Genomic DNA, 25616 nt, shown 5'->3' with positions numbered 1-25616 from the left:
TCCTATTCTGAATACACATTTGAATTATTAAGATATTTATATTATATATGAACAATTAATGATTAGAATTGTTTGTTTTATATATTTGGAAGTGTATAATTTTATTTCTTTTTTAACATAATAGATATATAATTTAAATAAAAAGCAATTAAATATTAGAATTATATAAATTTAATAAAATAAAATTATTATTTTATTTTATATATTCGCTAGTGATGGTTAAGATGATTTGTAGCGTTGGTAGTGGTGATGGTTGGTGTTAGTGGCTAGTAATGGTGGTAGTTATAGTTGTGATGGTCGAGGTGATTGGTGTTGTAGTGACCGGCGCAATAATGGCGATTGGTAGTGGTGATGGTGATGGTGGAGTTGGTTAATGTTACTAGTTGGCAATATTGGTGTTGGTGATTGATGATGGTGTTGATGATTGTTGACAGCAGTGTTAGTTGTGATGGTGGAGGTGGAGGTGGGTGATAGTAGCGGCATCAGAAGTGACAACAATGGTGGTGGTGATGAATATAATTATAATGATGAAGGTGGTAGGTGTTGATGTGTGGTAGGTGTTGATGTGTGGTAGCAGACTGACAATAGTGGTTCTCAACAATGGTGATTGCTAGTGGCGTTTGTGATGGCAGAGGCAATTGCTGGTGGTTGACTGTATGGTGATGGTTGTGATGACAAAGGTGGTTTGTTGTGGTGATTGTGGACAGAGTGGTGGTGAAAAATATTACAAAAATACATCTTCAAGATATTAAGACTGTATTCAAATATGTGGTTAAATCTTAATGTAAACAAATGTAAATGACCTGCGGTCAGAATTATTCAGATTTTCACCTCCATTAAGTACAAATAATTGAGGCCTAAGATAGTCTCAAAACTCGAACTCCTAATCTTTGATTAAGAATGAAAAGATACCTACGATCACATTTTTTTTAATGGTGGCTCAAATTCTTTTGGACGATATATTTTAAAACTAGTCTTAGCGTACGCACAAAGCGCGTGATCAAAGCGCGTACCTCAATTGACAACAAACACTACAGAAAAAAGATGGACTTTATAAATTGCTAGCAATTAATTTTTTTTAAAAAAATTCGTTACTAATCCGTCGCTAAATTAGATTACCAACGAATATTGTTGTTTAATTTTCTATCGATAATTCATGTTTATTTAGTAGTGAAATAACTTAACATATAAAATAATATTGAGAGTTTTCATTTGGTAGAATAATGTTACAAAGAAAATGACAATTCATTTAGGATACATATTATTTTCTACAATTTCATCCCTGTTACTTTATATTTGTATTTTACCAATTTGACCTTCAAAAATATATTTCTATGTGGTTTGCTTCAATCGAAATATCAAATATTTTCTTAATATCAATTTTTTTTTATTGCTTTTATTAGCATGTATAAAAAGGCGAGTATTTTAATATACCTAGTTATGTTCACTAATTTATACTCATAAAATTATATGATGTAAAATATTTAGTCCTAAACTCATACATATTTTAGTAAAAGAAAAGGCAAACTAAATTGGAACGTATTAAACGAATTTAGTTCTAAAGTTCTGATTTAAGTAAGTAGTATCCCAAAAATTAATTAAAGTTTTACATTTTAGCTAAAGCTCATGGAATTCTGATATTCCACTTTGGCTTAGGTCTAAATCTATATATTACTAATATTTTTCAAGCCTTGTTACTTGAGGAACTCCAAATCTATATATAATATAAAGCTAGGCATAGACAATCCTATGTGGCACCTCTCTATGACCTCCATTGACATTTATCTTTTTTCTCCTTTTTTTGAATTTTTCCTTATTTAAAAATTAATATTCTATATTAAAAAAATCAAAACATTACTCACTTAATTCTCTTAATTATACCTCTTAATTATCTTACTCTCTTGCTCTTCTATTCGTTATTATTGTTTTAATAGAGAGGAAAATGAAAAGTTATGAAGGCAATTAAGAATTGCAAGAAATGGATGACAATGAAGAGTCAGTCAATCCTTCCGTTGAAAAGAAGAACATTCTTCCCAAATGATTTTTATGAAAATTAGTGCACTTAATACTAATTTTGTTACAATGATCAGTTAATGCATTCAATATTAGTGCACGTAATACTACTTTTATTACAATCAATTGATGTATTCATTTATCAATACTAATTTTATTATTACTATAAATACAAAAACATATCTAATTCATTGCATAATTTTTTTCTCTTCTTTCTCATTTATCATTTTCACTCTCCTCATCCCAAAATCTCTGCAGAGAAAGTTTCCTCCTTTTCTTTTCCTTTTTCCTCAACGTGAGTGCTTTTTTGCTCATCATTTTCTTTTTCGTACTCTTATCTGACTCTTCTATACAATCGGTGAGCTTTTTCACGTATTTCGTTTTGGAAATACAAAAAGTATGTACTCTTCTTAGGTGAACGAAAATGGTTGTAGGTTCAGTAGGAGAGTAAATCACACGAGAAAATGAATTTTGCAAAACAAGATAGAAGTGATGCACATTGTTATAGAATTTCTTTTTATGTAGGTTAATTTGGAGGGTAAATTCACAAGACAGTGAGAATTACAAAACAAAGGTAATAATCTTTCGAGGTATTTTTTCGTGATGCACATTGTTGTAGATTATGTTTTATTTTATTTATTGTGTTTGCTTTTAAAATGATTTTGAGTTTCTGATAGGTGACGACAATATCAGAGAGAAAGGTATTCACTCCTCAAGAGCTCGAAAAAAAAAGGGTATATAAATTATATACGTGTTGTTACTCTTTTAGTCTGTTCCAAAATTAATAGTTATAGTGCTAATTCATATTTAGTAACTTTGAATTTTAGGGGTGATATTTTTCTAAATTCAAATTGATTTTCGTTATCTCTTCATTGCTCACAATAGGGGGGGAGAGAGAGTGTGTATAATTATCTTTACATGCCCCCCAAACAAATGATAACATGAAAAGTATGTCATTGTTTTCCTACTTATATGCAAACAATAGAAAAAAGTTGGAACCACCAAAAGGACTTAACTTCCTCAAAATCTGCTATATAGATTTTTTTTTATGGTGTTTTAAAGATGTTGTTTCGCCAATAGTTTCATAAAAATGAAAAATGTGTATTATGGTGTACAACATATAATATGTTTTCTTAAATATTTAAATATCTATATTTTATTCTTAAAATTAGATTTATATAGATAAAGATTAGATTGTAAATCCATAACAGATGTTTCAAAATTATATTTATTGGACAAAGAGGTTGATCAAAAAATTTGATGTGTTCTGAGCTTTCTAAATTTATAAGGCTATTTTGTGGTTGAATGTAAAAAATAAAGTATATAAAAGGAGAACAAATCTAAAAAAGACTTACAAAATTATAAGAACAAAGATCATTAAGAAAAGACTCCTTCAAGAAATATTAAAGTGTTTTGCTATGTAATTTATTGCAATGTAATTTTTATTAGCTAAATGAAAATAGATAATGTTGAAAGAAGAGGACGAGACAGCGAGAGACTCCCAACTTAAAAGCTGATTTTTAAATTAAGTATGAAAAATATAAATGTAAAAAGTCACTAAATCAAAAGTTTTATTTTTTATCTCCAAGCATTAGAAAAAGGATCAGAGACTATGTCGATAGTATCACCGTGCGAAGTGCGGATAAGTTTACTAGTAATGTAGTAATACGAAGTAGTATGCGATAGTATTATTATACGCACATCATAATTTTAGCGAAAACGGAATATACATTGACCTCGTTAATTGCTAGACTTACTTTTATGTCGACCATCTAACTTTCAAAAAGGAAAAAAGATAAAACGTACGTTGAGTTAAGCAGATAGGAATTATGAACCCATTTGGATTGGCTTATAATTTAGTCAAACCAACTTATACGTCATTATTTAACTTATTTGGGTATTTGGTAAAATTCAAAACAACTTAAATTAAGTTAAAAAGTAATTAAAATAAGCCAAAATCAAGAAGTTGCTCAACCCTAGCTTATTTTTTTTTATGGCTTAAAAGCCATTTTGGTTTGACCAACAGCTTTACCCTTTTATCCTTTATATTTTCTATTAATTTCAACACTACCCTGACTTTTAAAAACTTTTTAAGTGCTTTTATCCAAACACGTAACTGCATATTTATAAAATAACTTTCAGCACTTAAAAAGTACTTGAAGCACTTATGCTTAAAAGTCACTTTTTTTCAGCTAATCCAAACGGGTTCTATACCTCAAAGTAGTTATTGTATATATAGAGCTTTGTCTTTTCTCGTTGCATTGACACTGCTGCTTGAAGGTCCATAAGTTCCATGCTGTCGTCGCTGTTAGTGTTGATTATCTCTTTCATATTCTTCTTCTTCTTGACTGGTTAATTTTGGTAGCCCACAATTTCTTCTTTCTGCGTTGATCCAATCCCTGAATAAGACAGAAATCTCCAAGCTATCTTGTGCTAATGAATGTCTGTGGTCTCCGAGTGAAATCTTGTCGCGCTAAAAGCTGCCTCCAAAGCTACTGACGATGATTTGAATAGTTAGGATATCTCGAGCCATTTTTTAGAGTAATGAAAATGACTTGCCACGCTCCCTCCACCATCCTAAAATATCTTCATTGTCGTCGTCATCCACAATGATGCTTTCCCATCTCTGATTAAGATAAGATTCAAGATCACTTTCATTTTGAGTAGAAGCAATGAACTGAAACAATAACAATTAAAATTCAACATCCACTATCATATGATATATGTTCAAACAAATCAAGATTGTGGGAGAAAATCCTCATTGTCTTTCTTCTCCCAAAATTTCAAGATAGTTTTGTTATATCCTACAAAAGAAAAAGAAAAAAAGGAGGCAAAAATCAAAACTTTAGTCTTGCCCTCATGATTCTTTTGGGTGAGGTCACAAATTCTAATGAATATAAATTATGGCAACTAAAAAAATATGAACCAATTTCAACTAAAATTACGGATAAAATTCAAAGTCACACAAAACACATAATAAAATCACACAATTAGGTCAATAACAAAACCAAAAAACACTTAAAACAATAAACTTAAATGGATGGTAAACGTATGTCAACAACAGATTAAAAAAAACTCCAAAAAAAGAGATACATATATATTACATAGAAAAGAAAATAGATGCACACAACGGTGAGTGTAGTGTACCTATTAAAATCCGTCAAAAGTCGTTTGACAATTAAAAAATATGAATCAATTCCAATTAAAATTAAGGATAAAAACTCAAAGTCCAACAAATTACACACAATAAAATCACACAATTAGGTAGATGAATCCAAGAAGAAAAACCAACAGAAAGTGATAATATACCTGAAATAAAGCAATTAAACTCAGAAGTTTAGTTCAACCGACAAAGAGAAACATATACATTTACACTAATGCACATTATGTTAATAAAGAAGAAGAAACCTGATCAAGGTCCATGGAGGAGAGGACATATATATTAAAGCTCGCCAATAATATTGGGGTAAAACCACGTCGAACAAGAATGTTAGTAACAGATTAATCTTTGACAGTACATAAAATAATATAGATTATATTATATAATTTAAATAAGGTCCATAAAACAAAAGCATGTTGAAAGAAAAATAGCATGCACAATAAACATTCTAAAATCTCATACCTGAGGAAGAGACATCATGAGTATTCTTGGCAAATGGCAAACATCTTGACGATAGCATGATAACGTCCAAATACACTCCTCAAAGAGAAAGTGTACACGGTCGTATGCAATATATTTACCCAACTATGAGTCGGGGTCGATCCCACAGGGAACAATATGCTAGGCGATTAAGAAAGTAAGGAATTTTCACCAACTACGCTAAAGCCAAACGATAAATGGTATTTTGGTTTTTTGTTTGAGAAAATTATAACTAATGCGGAAATGTAAACTAACCTAGAAAGCGAGTAAAATGATCAATGGCCACAAGTTTGGACACAAAGGAAATTACACTCAAGTAACGATCCAACGTATTTTACGATTTTACAACTAAGAGCGGGTTTGTGTCAATAGATAATGATATCTAAAATCTCATTGAAAGTCTTCCAACCAAATCAATGAATTTCACTCTAAGCTTTTCCAAGCCTTAGAGTGTGATATTAGGCACAATCAATTTAACCTCAAGTAACTATCCTCTTCCGAGCTCAAGTTATTAGATGAGTTTAATGACCCAAATTCTTGTTAATTAATCTTTCCCAACCTAGATTTTCTTTTCCAAGCTCAATCTAAGTAAATGGGTGAGTCCTAGGGTTAGCTAATCCCTTTGGAAACATTCAAGAACGAGATTAATTAAATCAACAAAGACCCACTTCAATAGCAATAAGAATCATTCAATACATAAGCAAAACAAGAGTTTCAATCCAAACTTTAATCAAGAATATTTTCATAAACAAGATTCAAGTCTAGAAATGAAATACTACACACTAAAATATTCAATACAAAACAAGGAATTGAAGAAAGGTTTAAGAATTATCTCATTAAAGTGCTCCAATCTTCTCCTCCAATGGTGTAGGTGAAAACCCTAGCCTCCAAAACTTGCAAAATGACCAAAGATAGAAAATGTTTTGCCCTAGCCTCTCTTTTGTAGCTCCCCCCAATTTTTCCAAGTCCAAAAAATGTCAAAATCTGCCCCCATATTTCTGTTTTTGCAATTCTGCCCGTTTTTGCAAAACTGTCCACTTTTGACAGTTTTGCAAATCTGTCCCGTTTTTGCAAAACTGTCCAGTTTTGACAGTTTTGCAAAAATGTCCAGTTTGACCTCTTTTTGACTTTCTTTTCACTTGGTTTCTTCCGATCACTCATTTCAGCTACTTGGCTTGTTTTGCTCTATTTTGTTCCATTTTGGTCCATTTTGATCCATTTTGCTCTTTTATGCTCTCCGGGCATCTTTTCCTACAAAACAACATAAAAACACAAAAAGTAACAACAAAAGTGCTTAAGGAGTCACAAAAGCTTAAGGAATTAGCGTCGAATATCGCGTAATTTCACGACTGATCAACACCCCCAACTTAAAGTCTTTGCTTGTCCTCAAGCAAACTAAAACAAAAATCTCAATGAGGAACTACTTTAAGCACAAAAACATGACTTTGGTTGGTACCAACAATTAGACTACAAGCATGTGAAGCTTCAACCAAATAACTCCCTCATTTCAAAATACAATTTCAAGAATGCAATAAAGATATAAAACTATCAAGCAACAACACTCAAGTTTCAATAAGTGACTCAAAACTACTAGCTTACTAGATATGCTCAGTTGACTCAACTTTGGATTTTTCAACATCACCAATCTATCGTAATCCATATGCCCTCACAAGAAAGAAAGTCCCAAAATCACTGTATTCACAACAACAACACAAGGGACAAATACACAAAGTCACTCACACTCACAAAGAAATTCTAGTGCTAACAAATATCACACCATAAGCTTGCCCTTATTTTCAATCATCACTAACTCAAGAACATTTAGTTGGAGATCACATAGGGACTTTTTAAGCTTGTAATGTAGGCTTAGGGAAGGGTAGGATAAGTATTTGGGATACAAGTGACTACGCCCTCGTTGAACACTACACAAAACCTTTCGTCCACTTTCCTCTTCATTTTAAAACAACACTCCTTCCTTTGCATACTAGTTTCCCCAATTATTCCAACTTCCTTTATAAAGTTCCAAAATATAATGTGCTAGCACATGCCACCCCCAACTATAAATGTTGTAGTGTCCTCGCTGCACATAATCAAAACAAAACATAAAAATAGAAAAGGAAAGAAAAAAAAAAATTTTTTTTTTTTTTACTCACTGGCACGACCTGCGACACCACATGCGAATCGCAGGTCTGACCTGCGAGTCGCAGGTCTGACCTGCGAGTCGCAGGTGATGTCACCTGCCAATTTTTTTTTTTTTTTTTTTTTTTTTTTTTTTACAAAGATGCATTTTTTTTGCACAAAAAAGTTTGCAACCTTTTTGTATTTTTCAATTTTTCTTCCTTTCTTTTGACTTTTTCACAACACCAACCTTCACCACTCTCAAGCAACACTAACACCCCCAACTTAGGCTTTTGGCCTCAAATTCACAATTTCATGTTCAAGGAGGGAAACGTTCAAAAGAAAGACTTTTCATCAAACATGGTAAAGGCTTGTAATGTGGCAATCAAAGAAAAGGTCATAAGCTCAAATGGGGTTACTAGTGATATTATTTATGCAATGGTAGGCTAGAAAGGCTAAAGAGGTTTTTTTTTTTTTTTTCACAAAGATAGCCCAAGGTCATCTCTCCAACCAACATAATCAAAATTAGCATTGAACGACTAACCGGGCAAGTTCTAGATGATAAAAGTAAACACAAGATTTATTCAACAAACACTCACACACATGGCATATGAACTATTCAAGATGGATCAATTTCACTTCCCAAGCAAGAACAACTAGTTCAGTATCTCATAATCCAAAGTCAATACACTAGTAGGTAGAGAGTCACAAAATGAGCCAAAAAGTTGTCACAAAGATCATTCTTTCCTATGCACCTTGCTTTTTAACTTTCACAACAATTTGGAGAGGTATTCACATTTCAATTTCACATGCAAGAGACTAACTCTATTAGTACCAAACAAGCCAAGAGTTTTCACATTTTTCCTCAAAGGAGAACCTACGCCTAAACTTACAAGACTAATGAAAGAAGATAAAATAATAAGAGTGATTAATCCACAACATGTCAAAAGAACAAAATTTTTAAAAATTTTGAGCAAGTTTCAAAATATAATGCGCTACTACGTGCCACCCCCAACTATAAACATTGTAGTGTCCTCGCTGCACATAATCAAAACAAAACATAAAAATATTGGAAAAAAAAAAAATTTTTTTTTTTTTTGCTTACTGTCACCACCTGCGATCCCACCTGCGATTCGCAGGTATGACCTGCGAGTCGCAGGTGATGTCACCAATTTTTTTTTTTTTTTTTTTTTTTTGTCTCTGTCACCATGTGCGACGTGACCTGCGATTCGCAGGTATGACCTGCGAATCGCAGGTTATGACACCAGAAAAAAAAAAATCGCAGCTTTTACTGGTTTTGGGGGCTGTCCGGATATCCGACATGCTCAAAACAACTCCAAAAATTCTGAAACTTTGCAGTTTAGTCAAAAACCATAAACTAAACTATTCTAAAAAATAAAATTTCAAAAACGATTTAAAACTTTTAAAACGATGGGTTACCTCCCACCAAGCGCTTGATTTAACGTCGCGGCACGACGGTTACCTTTACCACGTTTCCTTCCATTTGGAAGATATGAATTTGCGCCCCAACTTTGAATCAAGGTCATGATGACGCTCATGGGGCGGTGGTAGAAAAACAAGGAGGCCAACTCTCGGGTGTCGCATTTTGCACTTCTTGGCCCTTAAGTGAGGCATGCCATTTTGTCTTCTTGGCATAGCAAACTTCAAAATGAAAACGCTTTCTTCTTCATTTCCACAATTCTCCATAGGCTCGGTTAGTTCAACTTCCATATCATCAACCAAGCACAATGTTGAAAAATGGTTGGAATGTGGTCTAAGGCGCTCCATTTTCAAATTCACTTCATTTTTGACATCCTCACCCAAAAATGAACTAGAGTCTTCAAAAACCATTGCATGAACTTTTTTATGCAACTCTAGTATCATTTCTTCAATCTCGGCATCTTGCATTATATTTGGATTGGTCGGCTGGCAATTCATCATTAGCTCTTGAAAATCAATGTTGACCACTTTTTCATTGGAAACTAACTTAAAACTACTATCCATGACTATTTGATGTTGAGTATTGCATACCTCAACTTTTGCATTCAATTCGGCTTTCAAGTCACGGATAGCAATTTCAAGTTCTTTCAACTCTTGCCTTTGCTCAACATGGATTTTTACAAATTCTTCCACCATCCTCGAAATGTCTTCTCGATGATCCCCATAGACTCTAAGTTGTTGAGCTTGAGACATAAGCCAATCTTGGCTCACTATTTCCACTTTGTCAAGGCTTTCTTCAAGTTGAGAGTCATTCAAAGCTTGTAGAAATTCACTCTTGGAGACATTCATGTTTTGGTCACTTTCTTGCCTACTTTCAACACCCTCAAGTTGTTGAGAATTATAAGTATGAACCAATGATTTCATTTGATCCTCCAAGATGTGAATAGCTTTGTCATTGCAATTAATTGCTTGCCTCAAGTCATCAAGTGGTTGCCTCAAGTCTTTAACCGCTAAGTCCTGTTTTTCAACTTTTTCAAGAATGGTCTCTAACAGGAGCATTATCCTCTCATTTTGAGCATTTGAGGCTTCTTCCATTTCCATATCCCTACTATCATCAAAATCAAAACTAGAATAGTCATAGTGGGGGTTCGGGGAAGGGAAGGACAAATAATCACAATTATCCCAATGACCATTTTGACCACCACATCTATCACATATACTCCACTCATAGGTTTGGGATTGTGCGCACAACCCGCCCCCGGAAGAATTCAAACAATTTTGCCATGAGTGTGGTCCTCCGCAATAAAGACAAGGGTCATCAAAGTATGCATAACTACCATCCGACCAATTATCATTATATGATGCCATTTTTTTTTTAAAACTGAACAGTTTTGCAGAAGCAAAAACTGGACAGTTTTTTTTTTTTTTTTTTTTTTTTTTTTAGAACTGGACAGTTTCTGCAAAAATAAAAAACTGGACAGTTTTTCAGAACTGGACAGTTTTGCAATTCTGCAAAACTGGTCAGTTTTTTTTTTTTTTTTTTAGATAAAATAAAGCAATGAAAGTTTGAACCAAAGCAAGTTAGCTTAAATCCCAAACTAACTCAAATACGCCAAATTGTTCCCCGGCAACGGCGCCATTTTTGATAACGTCCAAATACACTCCTCAAAGAGAAAGTGTACACGGTCGTATGCAATATATTTACCCAACTATGAGTCGGGGTCGATCCCACAGGGAACAATATGCTAGGCGATTAAGAAAGTAAGGAATTTTCACCAACTACGCTAAAGCCAAACGATAAATGGTATTTTGGTTTTTTGTGTGAGAAAATTATAACTAATGCGGAAATGTAAACTAACCTAGAAAGCGAGTAAAATGATCAATGGCCACAAGTTTGGACACAAAGGAAATTACACTCAAGTAACGATCCAACGTATTTTACGATTTTACAACTAAGAGCGGGTTTGTGTCAATAGATAATGATATCTAAAATCTCATTGAAAGTCTTCCAACCAAATCAATGAATTTCACTCTAAGCTTTTCCAAGCCTTAGAGTGTGATATTAGGCACAATCAATTTAACCTCAAGTAACTATCCTCTTCCGAGCTCAAGTTATTAGATGAGTTTAATGACCCAAATTCTTGTTAATTAATCTTTCCCAACCTAGATTTCCTCTTCCAAGCTCAATCTAAGTAAATGGGTGAGTCCTAGGGTTAGCTAATCCCTTTGGAAACATTCAAGAACGAGATTAATTAAATCAACAAAGACCCACTTCAATAGCAATAAAAATCATTCAATACATAAGCAAAACAAGAGTTTCATCCAACACTTTAATCCTAGAATATTTCCATAAACAAGATTCAAGTGAAGAAAATAAACACTACACACTTAGATATACAATACAAAGCCAGAGATTGAAGAAATGAATTAAAGGTTTAAGAAATGCTCAACCAAATCTTCAAATCTTCAACCCCAAAGTGTGGTGTAGATGAACCCTAGACTCCAAGCTTGCAAAATGGCAAAAGATAGAAAATGTTTTGCCCTAGCCTCTCTTTTGTAGCTCCCCCCAATTTTTCCAAGTCCAAAAAATGTCAAAATCTGCCCCCATATTTCTGTTTTTGCAATTCTGCCCGTTTTTGCAAAACTGTCCACTTTTGACAGTTTTGCAAATCTGTCCCGTTTTTGCAAAACTGTCCAGTTTTGACAGTTTTGCAAAAATGTCCAGTTTGACCTCTTTTTGACTTTCTTTTCACTTGGTTTCTTCCGATCACTCATTTCAGCTACTTGGCTTGTTTTGCTCTATTTTGTTCCATTTTGGTCCATTTTGATCCATTTTGCTCTTTTATGCTCTCCGGGCATCTTTTCCTACAAAACAACATAAAAACACAAAAAGTAACAACAAAAGTGCTTAAGGAGTCACAAAAGCTTAAGGAATTAGCGTCGAATATCGCGTAATTTCACGACTGATCATAGCAATATCATTTTTTTTTTAAATTTTTTTTTGGTAGTGCAATGTTTTTAAGACTTCATCAAAATATCTGGACATGCATGTTTGGATTACTCACATAGAATCATCTGAACATATTAGAACATTTACGTATAATATAGCTATTAATATAGTAAAAATAATTAAGAGAACATAAAAAGGAAAAAACTTACCTAACATATACTTTGGTAGCAATATTGGCTCCTTGAGAAGAGCAACCAATTGGTTGAATCATCTTAGCAACATACGTAGGGGTTTCTAACGCGAAGAATTGCTTTTAAAGAACACGAAAAGTCGAAAACCCAAATAATGTCGTAGACAATTTCCTTCTTTAACGTGGTTATTTTAATTCCTTCTTTAACCTAAACAAATTTCCTTGTTTAATTAGGTGTAGAATCCACTTTAGGTTAGGATCTTTTTGCCAAACTGTCTTAGGCTACAAGAATTGTTTTTGCCAAAAATAACGGCAAGGTTTTTGTTGCAGTTTTTATTTTGAAAGGAAATATATATTAAAAGTGTTATGTATATTTATTTGAAGAAAAATAGTAAATGACAATTTTGTCTATTGCAGGGTCTTTTAATGAAGAGCAAAAAGTTCAATCAACACTTCTAAGGCTCTTCATGCTTTTAATATTAATATTGTACTAGTCTCTACGAACGTGTCTCGCACATTATTCCCTATCAATCATAAGCAATGTTAGCTAATGTTATTTGAAATTACATAGGAGTATTATTAATTTCACGAGGTATAAAATATTATTTGGTCGTATCCCATTAAAATGTTACTTTTGGTACATATCCTTTAGGTTTTTCGTCGAGGAAAGAGAAATTTAACGAAACCAAAATTACTAAATAGGTATTCACTATTCTAAATGTTTTTTTATGTACACAATACACAAACTATTATCAAAGAGATTGAAATTGTATAACTCTAGTTAAATTGCTCTGACATGGCACACTGCTTGTTGTTACTTTCTCCGGTAGCTATCTTAGTTGGAAAGAAAAATAATTCTGACACAAAAAAAGATACAATATATCAGTGCCATCTTAAGATTCTTAACAACTCTACGTACAATGCTTTCTCTATGCAGTACACTATTTAAGCTATTAATTACTTCAAAAGGGAAATTTTTGTTTACTTGTCCTTTGTTGAACTTTCGTGAAAGAAACATCCGCATTTCTAATGCCGGTGATATGTTTTGGAATTTTTCTTTCCATTTTTAGAAAATAAGACCCACAAACATAATTTCAGTTAGAAACCCTATTCCTTATATTTTTAAAGTAATATCTCATTCACATCCTTAAAAAACAATATCAATGCACTACAGTTTTTCAAAATACATACATATCAAATCAAATTTTCATTATATTGAAACACACCATTTAATAGTCAAGAAAAGAAAATTTACTATGGTGTTATCTTGAGTACCCCTTAACCTAATGATCCATGACAGCTTTCTCAGTATTATTCACATGAGATAATTAAACAAATGACAAATTCTGAAAATGTTAATATTCCTATAAATCAAAAAGTTCTTAAATACAACTTGTTGACATATGGTAAATCTAGCGAATTTTGTCGACTTCAAAGTCGTAAATTTAGGCGGTCTTAATCCTATAGCATATATGACATATGGTCTAATAAATATCTAATAGATTTTATGTGTTAGAAGTAAAGAATTTTACACGGACAAAGCAATGTTCAATCACAAAAGTATTCCTAGGCAAATAAGGTTGCCGATTGGATATCTCTCCGAGTTTCTTATTTTATTATCAATATTTAATAAGCAGTCTTTTCCAAAAATATTTTTCATTCTCTAAACAAACATTAGAAGAATTTGGCCAACACAAAATATGATTAATGAGTGTTAGTTTTTCCTTTGGCAAACATCATAACGTATGCACGTAATCATCAATTTGAATACGAATATCAAAATTGAAAGCTTTCAACTAAAGTAACTCACTGAAGAATATTTCAATAGACGCAAATCTTAAAGACCAACTCACAAACACAAATTAACAAAAAGAGATAATGTATTACCTTAATTTAAAAATTAAAAAAAAAATGTTCGCTTGTCATCTCTTTCGAAGTAGTTTCAGCTTCCTAGTTAACCAAGAAAAAATTCCTTTTCGATTCAATGGATACCTCTCAAGCAAAATAATAAACTAAGAAGTACAATAATCAGAAGAAGCAATATCTTTCAAGAAGTCTGCTGAATTTTATTATGTTCTTTCTGTAATAGCACACGAAGCTTAAAAATAGTACAGTAGACTCCTTAAAAAATTTATAATGGAGAATGTGGAATAGAAGACTTGCGAAAAAAAGCCTCAAATCTGCAAACAAAATTGAAGAAGCGTTGTTATTACTATAATTGTCTTGTTAATTTGGACACCAAATCGCATGCATGTCTGGTTGGTTTGGACTCTTTATTCAGTTGCACTGCTTGTTCAATAAACTTTTGTGACTGCCCAGTTGGTTAATATAGTTAATGTAAAGAGTTGTCTTTGTGATAACAGTCGTAAGTCAATTTGAATAAGAATAGATTTAGTTCCAATATCGATTTACCAGGATTTTCTAGTAAGTGGAACATAGTTAATATAAAGAGTTATCTTGGTGATAGAAGTCTTACGTGATCAATATGAACATGGATTTAGTCCAATGCTGATTACCAGAATTTTTAGATAATATAAGCTGTCACAATTCTTTTTTAATTATAAAAGTTTACTATTTTTAATTCAAAAAGTTTACTATTAGGTAAGTCTAAATATTACGATTTTATTTGACATTCATTGATTCTTCAAAAATTATTTTATTTAGCTTTAAAAGGGTATAAGTCAATTAATATTTTAGGGCTATTAGGTTTATCGTTTTAGGTTTAAGAAGCATGTCCAAAAGAAATAGGAATAGAGTTCATTAAGGATATAAAAGTCGTTCAATATTTGAAGAATATTTTGGTCAACAAACATTTATATTCATGTTTTTATAATATAATAGATAGATAGATAGATAGATAAACAAGAGATTAAAAAAAAAAAATTGGGATATGAGAATTTATTTAAAGTTCAATTTTTTCCTTATCTGCTATTTCTATTTTATTTTTTTTCAAAAACAAAATAGTTTAAAATAAAATAAGCTGTTGAATAGTTAGAGTCGAAAATAAAAGATAAGCATGAAAATAAATAAATAAAGAATTGATAGATTCTACACTATGAATTTTCAGACAAAATTTGTTTGTCTATAACAGATGATAAAGGGAAACACCGTAGCCATTTTTAACTTAAAGAAAGTTAATATAGTTCATTCTCTAGATTGATCTATGATCAACGTCTATTGCTATAAAAGAGAACATCAGCTGATAAGCTAATATATGACAATTATGATACAGTTTTCCAATATGACAATTATGTTATTACCAATTTTCCAAATGGTAACATAAACTTCAACTTTCACAAACTCTTTTTTCAAGTAAATTTTACGTTCAAAGTTGAAGTATAGCTTCAACTTTCAAAAACTCTTTTTCAACTTCAAATACTCTTGTTTTCAACTTCGACCAAATATTATACGGCCACTTACTTAGGATTCAATAAAAAAGAAGTAGCCATAGTTTCTAGATCATGAGGAGTACTAGGCAACAGAGCATTCAATTAGAAAATCAAAGTTCTTAACCGCCTGCTATTATTCAACAAACTACGGACTGGCTGAAATACTGTTCTCAGCTTCTTGACATCAGATCATCCTGAATATTAATAAGTTGCATTGCTGAAATTGCATTGAAAATTCTCCAAATTCCATAAGCCGTCCCAATTGATGCTTTCATTTGATGAAGATTCTAGCACAGGCACAGGGGTAAAGTCACTGAGCATGGAGTAAATTAAATCATCTTGCTCCTGATCATCAACTATATTTGGGTACAAAATATCCATTTCTTGGTTCCCTTGAGGCGCAGTTAGTACTCTATTCTCACTTTTATCGAGTTACGATACGATTCTGCTTCCCAACTTGTTCAGGATGGAGGCGTAATAATTCTTCTTGTTGTTGAACGGCATGACACTAGTCGTATCAATTTCAGTGTTCGATTTCTTCTGTTGTTGTCGTTGCTATAATTGTTGTCTTTTTATATGACGAGCGTTTGATTTTTCGAATTTGTCATTCGAGTGTTGGTCTTTTTCTTGAAATGAGTTCTCCAATAGTTCTTGATCTCATTGTCAGTTCTCCCTTCCAAGTTTCTAGCTATAGTTGCCCACCTGTATTTATTTTCGTCAAGTTATTGTTGAAGATTATGCTTATGAATAAAACTTACTTTCTTTTGAAAAGAAAAAAATAAATAAAAAATCACCTGTTCCCCCATTTAGCATGTAGCTCTAGAATTATTTTTTCTTCATTAGGTGTAATTTGTCCCTTTTTCAGGTCTGGCCTTAAGTAATTCACCCATCTCAATCTACAACTTTTTGCATTTCTTTTCAAACCTGCAATAAGAACCACATACCCAAACACAAATATTCAGTGTTCAACAATAACACTACTCTTTAATGCCAAATAGGTGGGAATTTGCTATATGAATTCTCATTGTTCATGACACTCTAGATAGGCCCATCTCTATCAAGGGCAGATCCAAGAGTGTTTATTATGGATACACGTGAATCAAGTAGCTTTTGCTCAAATTCTTTATATATGTGTATTAAAAAAAAAATCACTAAATATCTGTAAATATTTGACAATAACTCTGGCTTAAGCTCGTTGTAAAAACTCATAAAATTTAAATCCGGAGATTTGCCTCTCATCTCGATGTAGTACATATACATATCAATGTAACACTTGTATTTTATATTAGAAACAGAAAATAGACCCTATTCTTGATGAAAAATATAGTAGTAGGATTTTTATTGTATGAAGTGATGAAAAAATAAGTTGAAAATAGAATTAGTAACAATATATTGTGTAGGATCCCTCCATCCTAAATCAAATGTTTCGGGTTCGAGCTCTAGATACGAAGATCAGCGCTTCCACTTTCAATGAATCCATGCAAATAAAGGATAATCGGGACCTAATGCGCTTATTGGACTCTTAAAAACAGAAAATATTGTGTAGTATTTTTCTTTTTACCTGCAACAGTGGCAACAGAACTCCATCTGCCTTCACCATGCAATTTTACATATTCAATAAGCAATTTGTCTTCTTCAGTAGTCCAAGGTCCCTTTCTCCATCCTTCTTTTGTCATTCCCCAGCTGCAAAATTGTTCGCTCATCACTCCCCAAGCCATATTTTTTTGTTTTTTCGTTAAAAGCTAATTAAATAGCTTAATTGTGATTAACGTCTCATTATTAATATGAGAAATGTTTGTGACATAATCTGAAAAGTGGCTGTTGCTTATTTATATTTGCACCCCGCACCCGAAAAAAAAAAACCCAAAAACCTCATTCCATCAGTCAACTATTTTTTATGTGCTTTCACATTACTATAATCTAAACGTGACCAATTGACTATGAAATTACCAAAATCGCCCTAATGTATATCTAGTTTGTTTGCTAAAATTAAATAATTATCTGAATGTTTTTCATCCATTACTACGTACTTTGGTGAAAATCAAATAAAGAATTAAGAATTTATTAAAAGAAATAAACTTATTACATGTGTAACTTTTAGAAGATCACCAAGTTATCTAACATGTTATTTTTAATAAAACGAGCTTAATTTTATTAAATTTTTTTCTTTTAGTTAGAACTGTCATTTTATTCATCTTCTAAACAGTACATTAAAATGCTCATGAATATAAGCAATATAAAACAACTCGTGAACCAAACAATTAAAGGGACAATACTAGATAATTTCGTTAATTACATGGACAATTTTGGACCTTTTCATTTTCTTAAAAAATATTGTATAACAGCTCTGTTAGCTGAGTTGGCAAATAAAAGCAAATGTGTTAGTTTTTTAAGGACGACGCATAATGATTCCAATGTTAAATGAAGGGTATAAATAGATCATTTCGCAAATAAAAATAAAACAAAATAATAAATGAGCCTAACAAAAGAATAAAAAATAAAATAAAATAAAAATAAAATTAGTGAGCCTAACAAAAGAACTAGAAGACAAATATAAAGTCAGTAATAACCGAAGATTCTACAAGCATAAGGGTATCTTTGGGAAATAAAATGATAACCAAGTGAGCCCATCCAAAAGAGGAACATTAAATCATTTTTTTGCACGGATTGCCCTTCTTTTGGGGTGGTCTTTAAATTTTGCCCCTCATATTTGTGTTCTTTAAGTTTTGTCCTTCGCTTGGATACCTGAGGTTCTGGGTTTGAACCCCCGCTCAGGCATAAAATAAAAAATAATTTCGCAAGGCATGGCTGGAGGGAGTGTATGCCAGATCCGGCATACAATCCTTAAGGAAAAACTAAAGTTATGCCGGAGGGGGCAGACTTTGCCTTGAGACATATATATATATATATATATATATATATATATATATATATATATATTTATTTATTTATTTTATTTTTTTACTTTTCAAGGCAAACTTTTAATTATGCCTTAAGGAAAAGTTCGGCCTTATGGGGCATACTTTTAGTTATGCCTTAACTAAAAGTGTGCCCCATAAAATATAACTAAAAGTTCTGTCTTATGAGGCATACTTTTGGTTATGCCTTAATTAAAAGTCTGTCCATAAAGCATAGTTCCTTAAGGAAAAGTTTTGCCCCATAAAGCATAACTAAACTATGCCTTGAGGAAAAGTTATGCCCCCTCCGGCATAACTTTAGTTTTTCCTTAAGGACTTTATGCCGAATCCGGCATACAATCCTTAAGGAAAAACTAAAGTTATGTCGGAGGGGGCAGACTTCCTTGAGATATATATATATATATATATATATACTTTTCAAGGCAAACTTTTAATTATGCCTTAAGGAAAAGTTCCGCTTTATGGGGCATACTTTTAGTTATGCCTTAACTAAAAGTGTGCCCCATAACATATAACTAAAAGTATGTCCCATAAGGCGGAACTTTTCCTTAAGACATAACTAAAAGTTTGCCTTAAGGAAAAGTTCTGCCTTATGAGACATAATTTTGGTTATGCCTTAATTAAAAGTCTGCCCCATAAGGCATAGTTCCTTAAGGAAAAGTTTTGCCCCATATGGCATAACTAAACTATGCCTTGAGGAAAAGTTATGCCCCCTCCGGCATAACTTTAGTTTTTCCTTAAGGACTTTATGCCGGATCCGGCATACACTCCCTCCAGCTCTGCCTTGTGAAATTATTTATTTATTTTATGCCTGAGCGGAGGTTCGAACCCAGAACCTCAGGTATCCAAGCTAAGGGCAAAACCTAAAGACCGCAATATGAGGGGCAAAATTTAAAGACCACCCAAAAGAAGGGCAATTCGCAAATGGACAAAAGGGCCACGTATATAATTACAACTTTAAAAAATGACCTCTAGAAAGAACTTCTCTTAATATTCTATTTGGAGATAAAGAACTTAATATAATAAATTAAGTGGGTGGCTAATTCTTTAATCTTGGAAAAAAATGTCATTCCAAGAAAGAACCAGGTGTTGGATTTGGTTACTTAATTAAGGATAAAGGTGCACGGTAATCACCATCACGTGTTTATTAACTACAATTAATTATTTGCTGGATGCCTTTTTGGGTATACTGGGGCAATGTGAAAACAATAACTTTTTAGGGGGTTTGTTAAAACCCGGGGCTGGTTTAGGCTCAAATTGCAGTGCATGTAAATTCATGGTTTCTTTGCAAAAATAAATATTTTATGTATATATATTTTAAAATTAATCTTTTAAAATTAATCTAATACATATTGTTTGTTGGCATTCATGTTTAGAAAGACTACATTGTGCACTTGGTTGATTATTGAGTTATTTACCAAAAAGAAAAAAGATTAATTCCCACTAAATATTTTTCTTTTGCATTTTTAATAATGCACCCATATTTTAAAAATTCTAGAACCGCCTCCAAAACTTAAAACTAATGAAGTAAGCACGTGGAGTTCTAGTGTGATTAAAGGTTTCTCTCTAATGCTACCTCTTCCCCTTAATTCTCATTTGTCCTCACCTGACGAAGCAAGGTTATAATCTTAATTATTTAAATCTCAATTATTAAATTTATTTATTTTTTAAATATAAATCTTAATTAATCATATATTAATTATTAAGTGTATTTTTATATACATATTTTACAATCATTTAATAGATCCGAATAATCAAGATTTATAACAAAGTCTTAATATCATTAAGATGTATATTTAAGAATTTCTACAAAATGACAGTTCATCATTACTTCATAGTCCATTCACTCTCGCTATTAACTTCTGTTGTCCATCATTATTAACTATCACTATTCTCAACCATCATCCTCAGTCACAATCAGTGCTATCGTCAGTCACCACAATCAGTTGTCATCATAACTAGCTGCTACTCAATCATTGCTATTAACAACCATTACCACAATAAAAACATCAAAACTACTGATAATCGGAACTATATTATCACTAACCACCATTAACTATCATTATCATCCACTACAATCATCAACCACCATCACCAACTACCACCAAAATCACTATTGTTAGTCATTACCACCACTCTACTACTTACAACCAACACACACCTACCACCTCTAGTATTAACACTATCAACCGTCATATAATTTTTTTTTTAAAATTATTTGTTGATATTAGCGAAATCTAGTTTTTTATCTGAATTAAATATTGATGAGTTTTTATATAAAAAAAAATTCAGATTGTGAGAAAATAATCAATCTTAATTATTTAGTAATCAGATTTTAATATAATATTTTAATATTCAAATTTTGTATTCAAATTCAGACATCTAAGTATTAATGCACATTTTAATATTAGATGTGTATTCAAATCCAAACGTCTTAATCTTAATAAATACATATAAAGCATTGGACTATTGGAGGAAAAATGATCAAAACGATCCTTATTATATTGAGGTTACCTTATTGTGGTCCTACATATATCTTCCTTGATAAATATAGCCTTTGATATGTGTCAAAAGGTGATACCCTTGGTCCGAAGTCCTAAATTCAACAAAAATTTCAAAGGGAAAATTACGCTCTATGTCTATTGGGAGATAATATTTACATCACGTGGCTCATATTTTGAGTTTATTATCTGGTTTAGCCCATTTTGTGTATAAATATCTTTTATACACTTTATACAAGGTTGATAAATTGTGTATAATGCTTTCTCTAGGTATAATGTTGTATATTTTTGTATAATATTGTATATTGGGCTACGTGGCATAATATTTCATATTGGGTTGTATAGTTTTGAAAATTTCCCAATTTCAAATGGAGTTATAAGAATTAACATTTTGGTCGAGAAAACAATCAAGTTGGTCTTTAAAACATGAGAGTTGAACAAATTAATATATATCACGTAATCAAAATAGTGCTTAATATATATACAAATTAATTATTTTAGTCCTTAATATATACTATCATGTAATCGAAATAGTCCTCAATGTATAGAAAAAGTGATCGTTTTAGTCCTTCATATATACCAAATAATTGAAATAGTCCTTATATATGAAAAAAAGAACATTTTAGTCCTAAACCCTAAAAGTGATGGTGCAAATAAATAATCTGTTAATTTTAGAGTCAATCCCACTTTACCCCCCAACATTTAAGGGCTGGAAAACGATATCCATTCCACATATTGAATGGGAACGATAACCTCCTTATATAATATTATCAGGTGAGATTTTTTTTTTAAAATAAAGATCTTTTTCTTTCTTTCTAGAATTAAATTACAAAAATATATAACTCTTATTATTGTCCCATTCACCTATTTCGTTGAAAATAATGACTTATCTTTTAGGATATAACAATTGCTTGCAATGCGTTAATAAATTCTAAGTTAAGAGTTAGTATTTTCTTAAAAGGTATACTAAGGCTAAGTGAGCACTTGTTTTGAACCGGAGGGAGTAATTTAGTTTTAAAATTTTCATTTCACTATTACTGAGATGATTTATAGTCATATAGATATCTCATAATTTATTTTAGACCATAATTTTTTATTTTTTCTTAACTCTTCTAGCCAAAATTTTCATATCAATTGGGCAGAGAGTAGAATTTTACCACAATTCATAATTTGGTATAAAACGTACACGTTGAACGAGATTTATATGTGTCCTAAATAGAAGTATCGAGTGGTCTGAAAGATGTCCTAAACATTGATACACCCAAATTACACCTTTAAAAATAGGAGTAAGCGGTCGTTGTCAAAAATAGAACCCAACAAGATTGGAGTCGAATCCCACAGGGAATACAATGAAGAAATATACTTGCTAAGTGTAATGCTCGACTATTAGCCTATATTTCTAGGGACGGGGGTATAATAATAATGTTTGGTTTTAATGTTTGTCACACTACTTGATAGAGGGAGATTATGTTTGGATTAACAATTATGTAAAAGCACTAAGGCTGCGGTCCCAAAGGAAAATAGTGCAAATGAGTATCAATCCAACTCCTTTATATGTCTAGATGTATTTAAATATGGGCTACGTAGATTTATCAAAAGTCTCTCGACCAAATCGATAAATATCATTACTAAACTTTCTCAAGCCTTAGAATGTCGAAAATGTGAACACCCATTTTATTTCAAGCTAGCTTTCCTATCTCTAGCTCAAGCTATTAGATGGGGTTTAAAGCCCCAAATCCTTGCTATCTACTCTTTTCCTAACTTTTACTTTCTTTCTCAAGCAAAGGAAAAGTAACAAGGCACAATAATTTTGTACACCATTAAATGTCATTAATGCTTGAAGAGTAAATAGAAAAACATCTCTAACATAAAATGGAGTGTTGCACCTTATTTTTATCAAGGCTAAACAAAGCACAACTTATGGAGCTCTGAAATAATTAATTATGTACCGAGTCGCCACCTAGCATTTAAAGTATACTAGGGCACCTATAAATTATTAATATATGCAGCTTAACATGGTCTACGAAAAATAAGTGAGATTCTAGGTAAGTGTTCAAATTATTCGGAAGGGAAGGTGTTAGGCATCCTTCAGAATCCACAAATGTGGTTCCCGGCTGGACCAATTTAACTATACGAGGGACGTGTAAAAAGGCTTGATTATTATTTACAAAAAACATTAATGGAATTTAGACTAAAGAATAACTAATATGACTATTCACGTAAATAATCATGCAATACGTATTTTATACATATGTGATATAATAATTATTTAAAAAAAAAGTTATCTGCAACTTAGGAGCTTGGGTATGTGAAAAAGGTATAAGGAATGGACATGAAATTATTTTGCACTCAAGGTGAGTTAACTAATTTAACTAGCTAAGTATGTATGCCTAATCAATTAATTATGAGAGTGCATTCTAAAGCCTAAATATTGAGGCAAATCACCCTATTTATTTACTTAAGTGTGCTAAGCTATTAAATTAAAACTCTAGCGAAAACATGATAACTATAAGAATATTAGCTACGAAAATAATAACTGCCTAATATTAATTTGTCTAAAACACATAAAATTTAAATCACCTAAGCAGATCATAAATAAATACCACCAACCTACACCCTAAAAAGTAAAATTTCACTATATTTTATGCTTGTATAATTTAAGAATGTAAAAAAAATATAAACAGAGAATTTAAGAAGCTATTTGAACTTCTTTTGAGTGTCATCTTCAAAAAGTAACCCCGGATACCTGCATGAGACTTAATAAAAAATGTTAGTAAGAAAATAAATAATTATTAGATGAATTAAAGAAATAATGAATAAACTTAAAATAAAAACCCGTCTTTGTACATGGAAGGCCTTGGAAATCGACGGAAATTTCTTCATCGGCCATAAGTATTGTATCCAGTTCAAATCAGCAAAGCATCAAAGTGTAACATCTGCTTGTTCCGAAATTGGAACAAAAGCCCCTATCAAATAACAAACTTGACTGAAGCATCAAAATGAGGCGATTCACAGAGCAGCAGCATATCAAGCACCGTCACGAAATGCTCAAAGTACAGCAACTTAGTCATGGTAATATAATGCTAAAGTGAGCAGACTGTTTCCTTTTAAGGCAGCAGCTTATATAGATGCAGCAACCTCAAATCTCAAGTGCAGCAACTGTTCTTTAAATGCAGCCACTGTTTGGCTTCAAACTGCTTTAAGATATGCTATTTTTTTTCAAAATGCAGCCATAATTTGGCTCAAAAGTGCAGCAACAATCTGCAGCAAATGCAGCAGCTTTTAGCCCCCCAAAATGTTTCAAAAATGTGGCATTTTCACCCCAAAAACACAGCAATCAGTTGGCCAAAATGCAGACAGTAAATCAGTCCTAAAATGAGGCGAAAATGGCCTAAAACACAGTAGAAAATGGCCAAAAAACGCAGGCAGTAAATCAGTCCCAAAATGGGGTGAAAATGGCCTAAAACATAGTAGAAAGTGGCCAAAAAACGCAGCAGCGTTGGCCTCAAATCGCAGCAGCAAAATCAGTCCCAAAACATCAATACTAACAAAATATTAAACAAACATGTCGAAGCAACGTAGAACGAGCAACCCATTAGCAAAATCAGATAAATGACTGAGCAAGCATATACTACCAGAACCCATTGAAAATTAAGCAAACTTTACAACCAGGTCACAAAAATGTCAATCATTCCAAACAAGCATACACCCACGTTTTCAACCAAGAATACAACTGGCAGAATGCAAGGCATGCAACAAAATCACAATCACGTAAATATGAGGTGGGCTAAAAATGGTAAATACGGAGCAACAACAATGGAGTTTTGCATTTTTCGACCAGCCCAACAACAACGGGAAATCGACCAGATCTGCTGGTCTTTATTATAGCCATTATCAAGCCAAAAAAAATCAGTAGGGAGAGACGAGAGAGAGCAGCGGGGAAGAGAGGAAAGGGAATGGGGTTGCGCGTTGGTGGTGGCGCGGTGATGTTTGGTCGGAGACGGACCAGCTCATCGGAGCTTCCACAGTTATGGGAGGAAGAAGACGGGGTTGGTGTTGTTGGTGGGTTGGAGCGTCGTTGTGGTGGGGGAGAGAGGGAGACGAAGTGGGCAGCGGGGGTGGTTTGGAGGTGTTGTCGTGGTGGTGTTGTTGGTGCGTCGAAGAAGAAGGTGTGGGGGTGATTTTGGTGCGTCGCCGGAGCTCCGAGCTCCGGCGGGTGGCGGCGGCGGCGGCGGCTGGAAAGAGAGAGGGGAGAGAAAAATGTTTTGAGAGAGAGAGAGAAAATGAAATCTGTGTTGTGTGTGTATGTGTAGAAGATTAAATCAACCCCCCTTTTCCTTATAATGTGAACAAACTCTCCTTTTTGTCCAAAAAATAATGAAGCCATATCCCTTTGTCCCCAACCATCACCTCACAATGTCAACTTTTTTTAAAAGAGTGACGAGACCTTGACTTGA

General features: G+C 32.6%; 1 protein-coding gene across 1 annotated transcript; it reads right to left on the bottom strand.

Moving 5' to 3' along the window:
• Positions 1-4549: 4549 nt before the first annotated feature.
• On the bottom strand, positions 4550-17416 carry LOC132601745 (myb-related protein 305-like). Its single transcript, XM_060314811.1, has 5 exons — positions 17302-17416; positions 16535-16664; positions 16363-16442; positions 9893-10191; positions 4550-4690 (listed from the first exon to the last, which is right to left on the bottom strand). The coding sequence occupies exons 1-5, from the start codon at positions 17414-17416 to the stop codon at positions 4550-4552; spliced, it is 765 nt and encodes a 254-aa protein (XP_060170794.1).
• Between the last annotated feature and the right edge of the window lie 8200 nt (positions 17417-25616).

This window comes from Lycium barbarum, chromosome 7 (assembly GCF_019175385.1).
Source record: "Lycium barbarum isolate Lr01 chromosome 7, ASM1917538v2, whole genome shotgun sequence".
In the NCBI taxonomy this organism is placed as follows: Eukaryota; Viridiplantae; Streptophyta; class Magnoliopsida; order Solanales; family Solanaceae; genus Lycium; species Lycium barbarum.
The sequence above is the reverse complement of the archived record's forward strand: the minus strand, read 5'-3'. Positions and strand labels throughout refer to the sequence as shown.

Excerpts from the sequence above, each read along its gene's own strand:
- LOC132601745 (XM_060314811.1), bottom strand. The coding sequence starts at position 17,416 with ATGACAAAAGAAGGATGGAGAAAGGGACCTTGGACTACTGAAGAAGAC. Across the intron at positions 16,443-16,534 it reads CATGCTAAATGGGGGAACAG|GTGGGCAACTATAGCTAGAA; the intron begins GTGATTTTTTAT and ends AAATAAATACAG. Across the intron at positions 10,192-16,362 it reads GAGAACTCATTTCAAGAAAA|ACTTGAGGCAAGCAATTAAT; the intron begins AGACCAACACTC and ends AACCACTTGATG.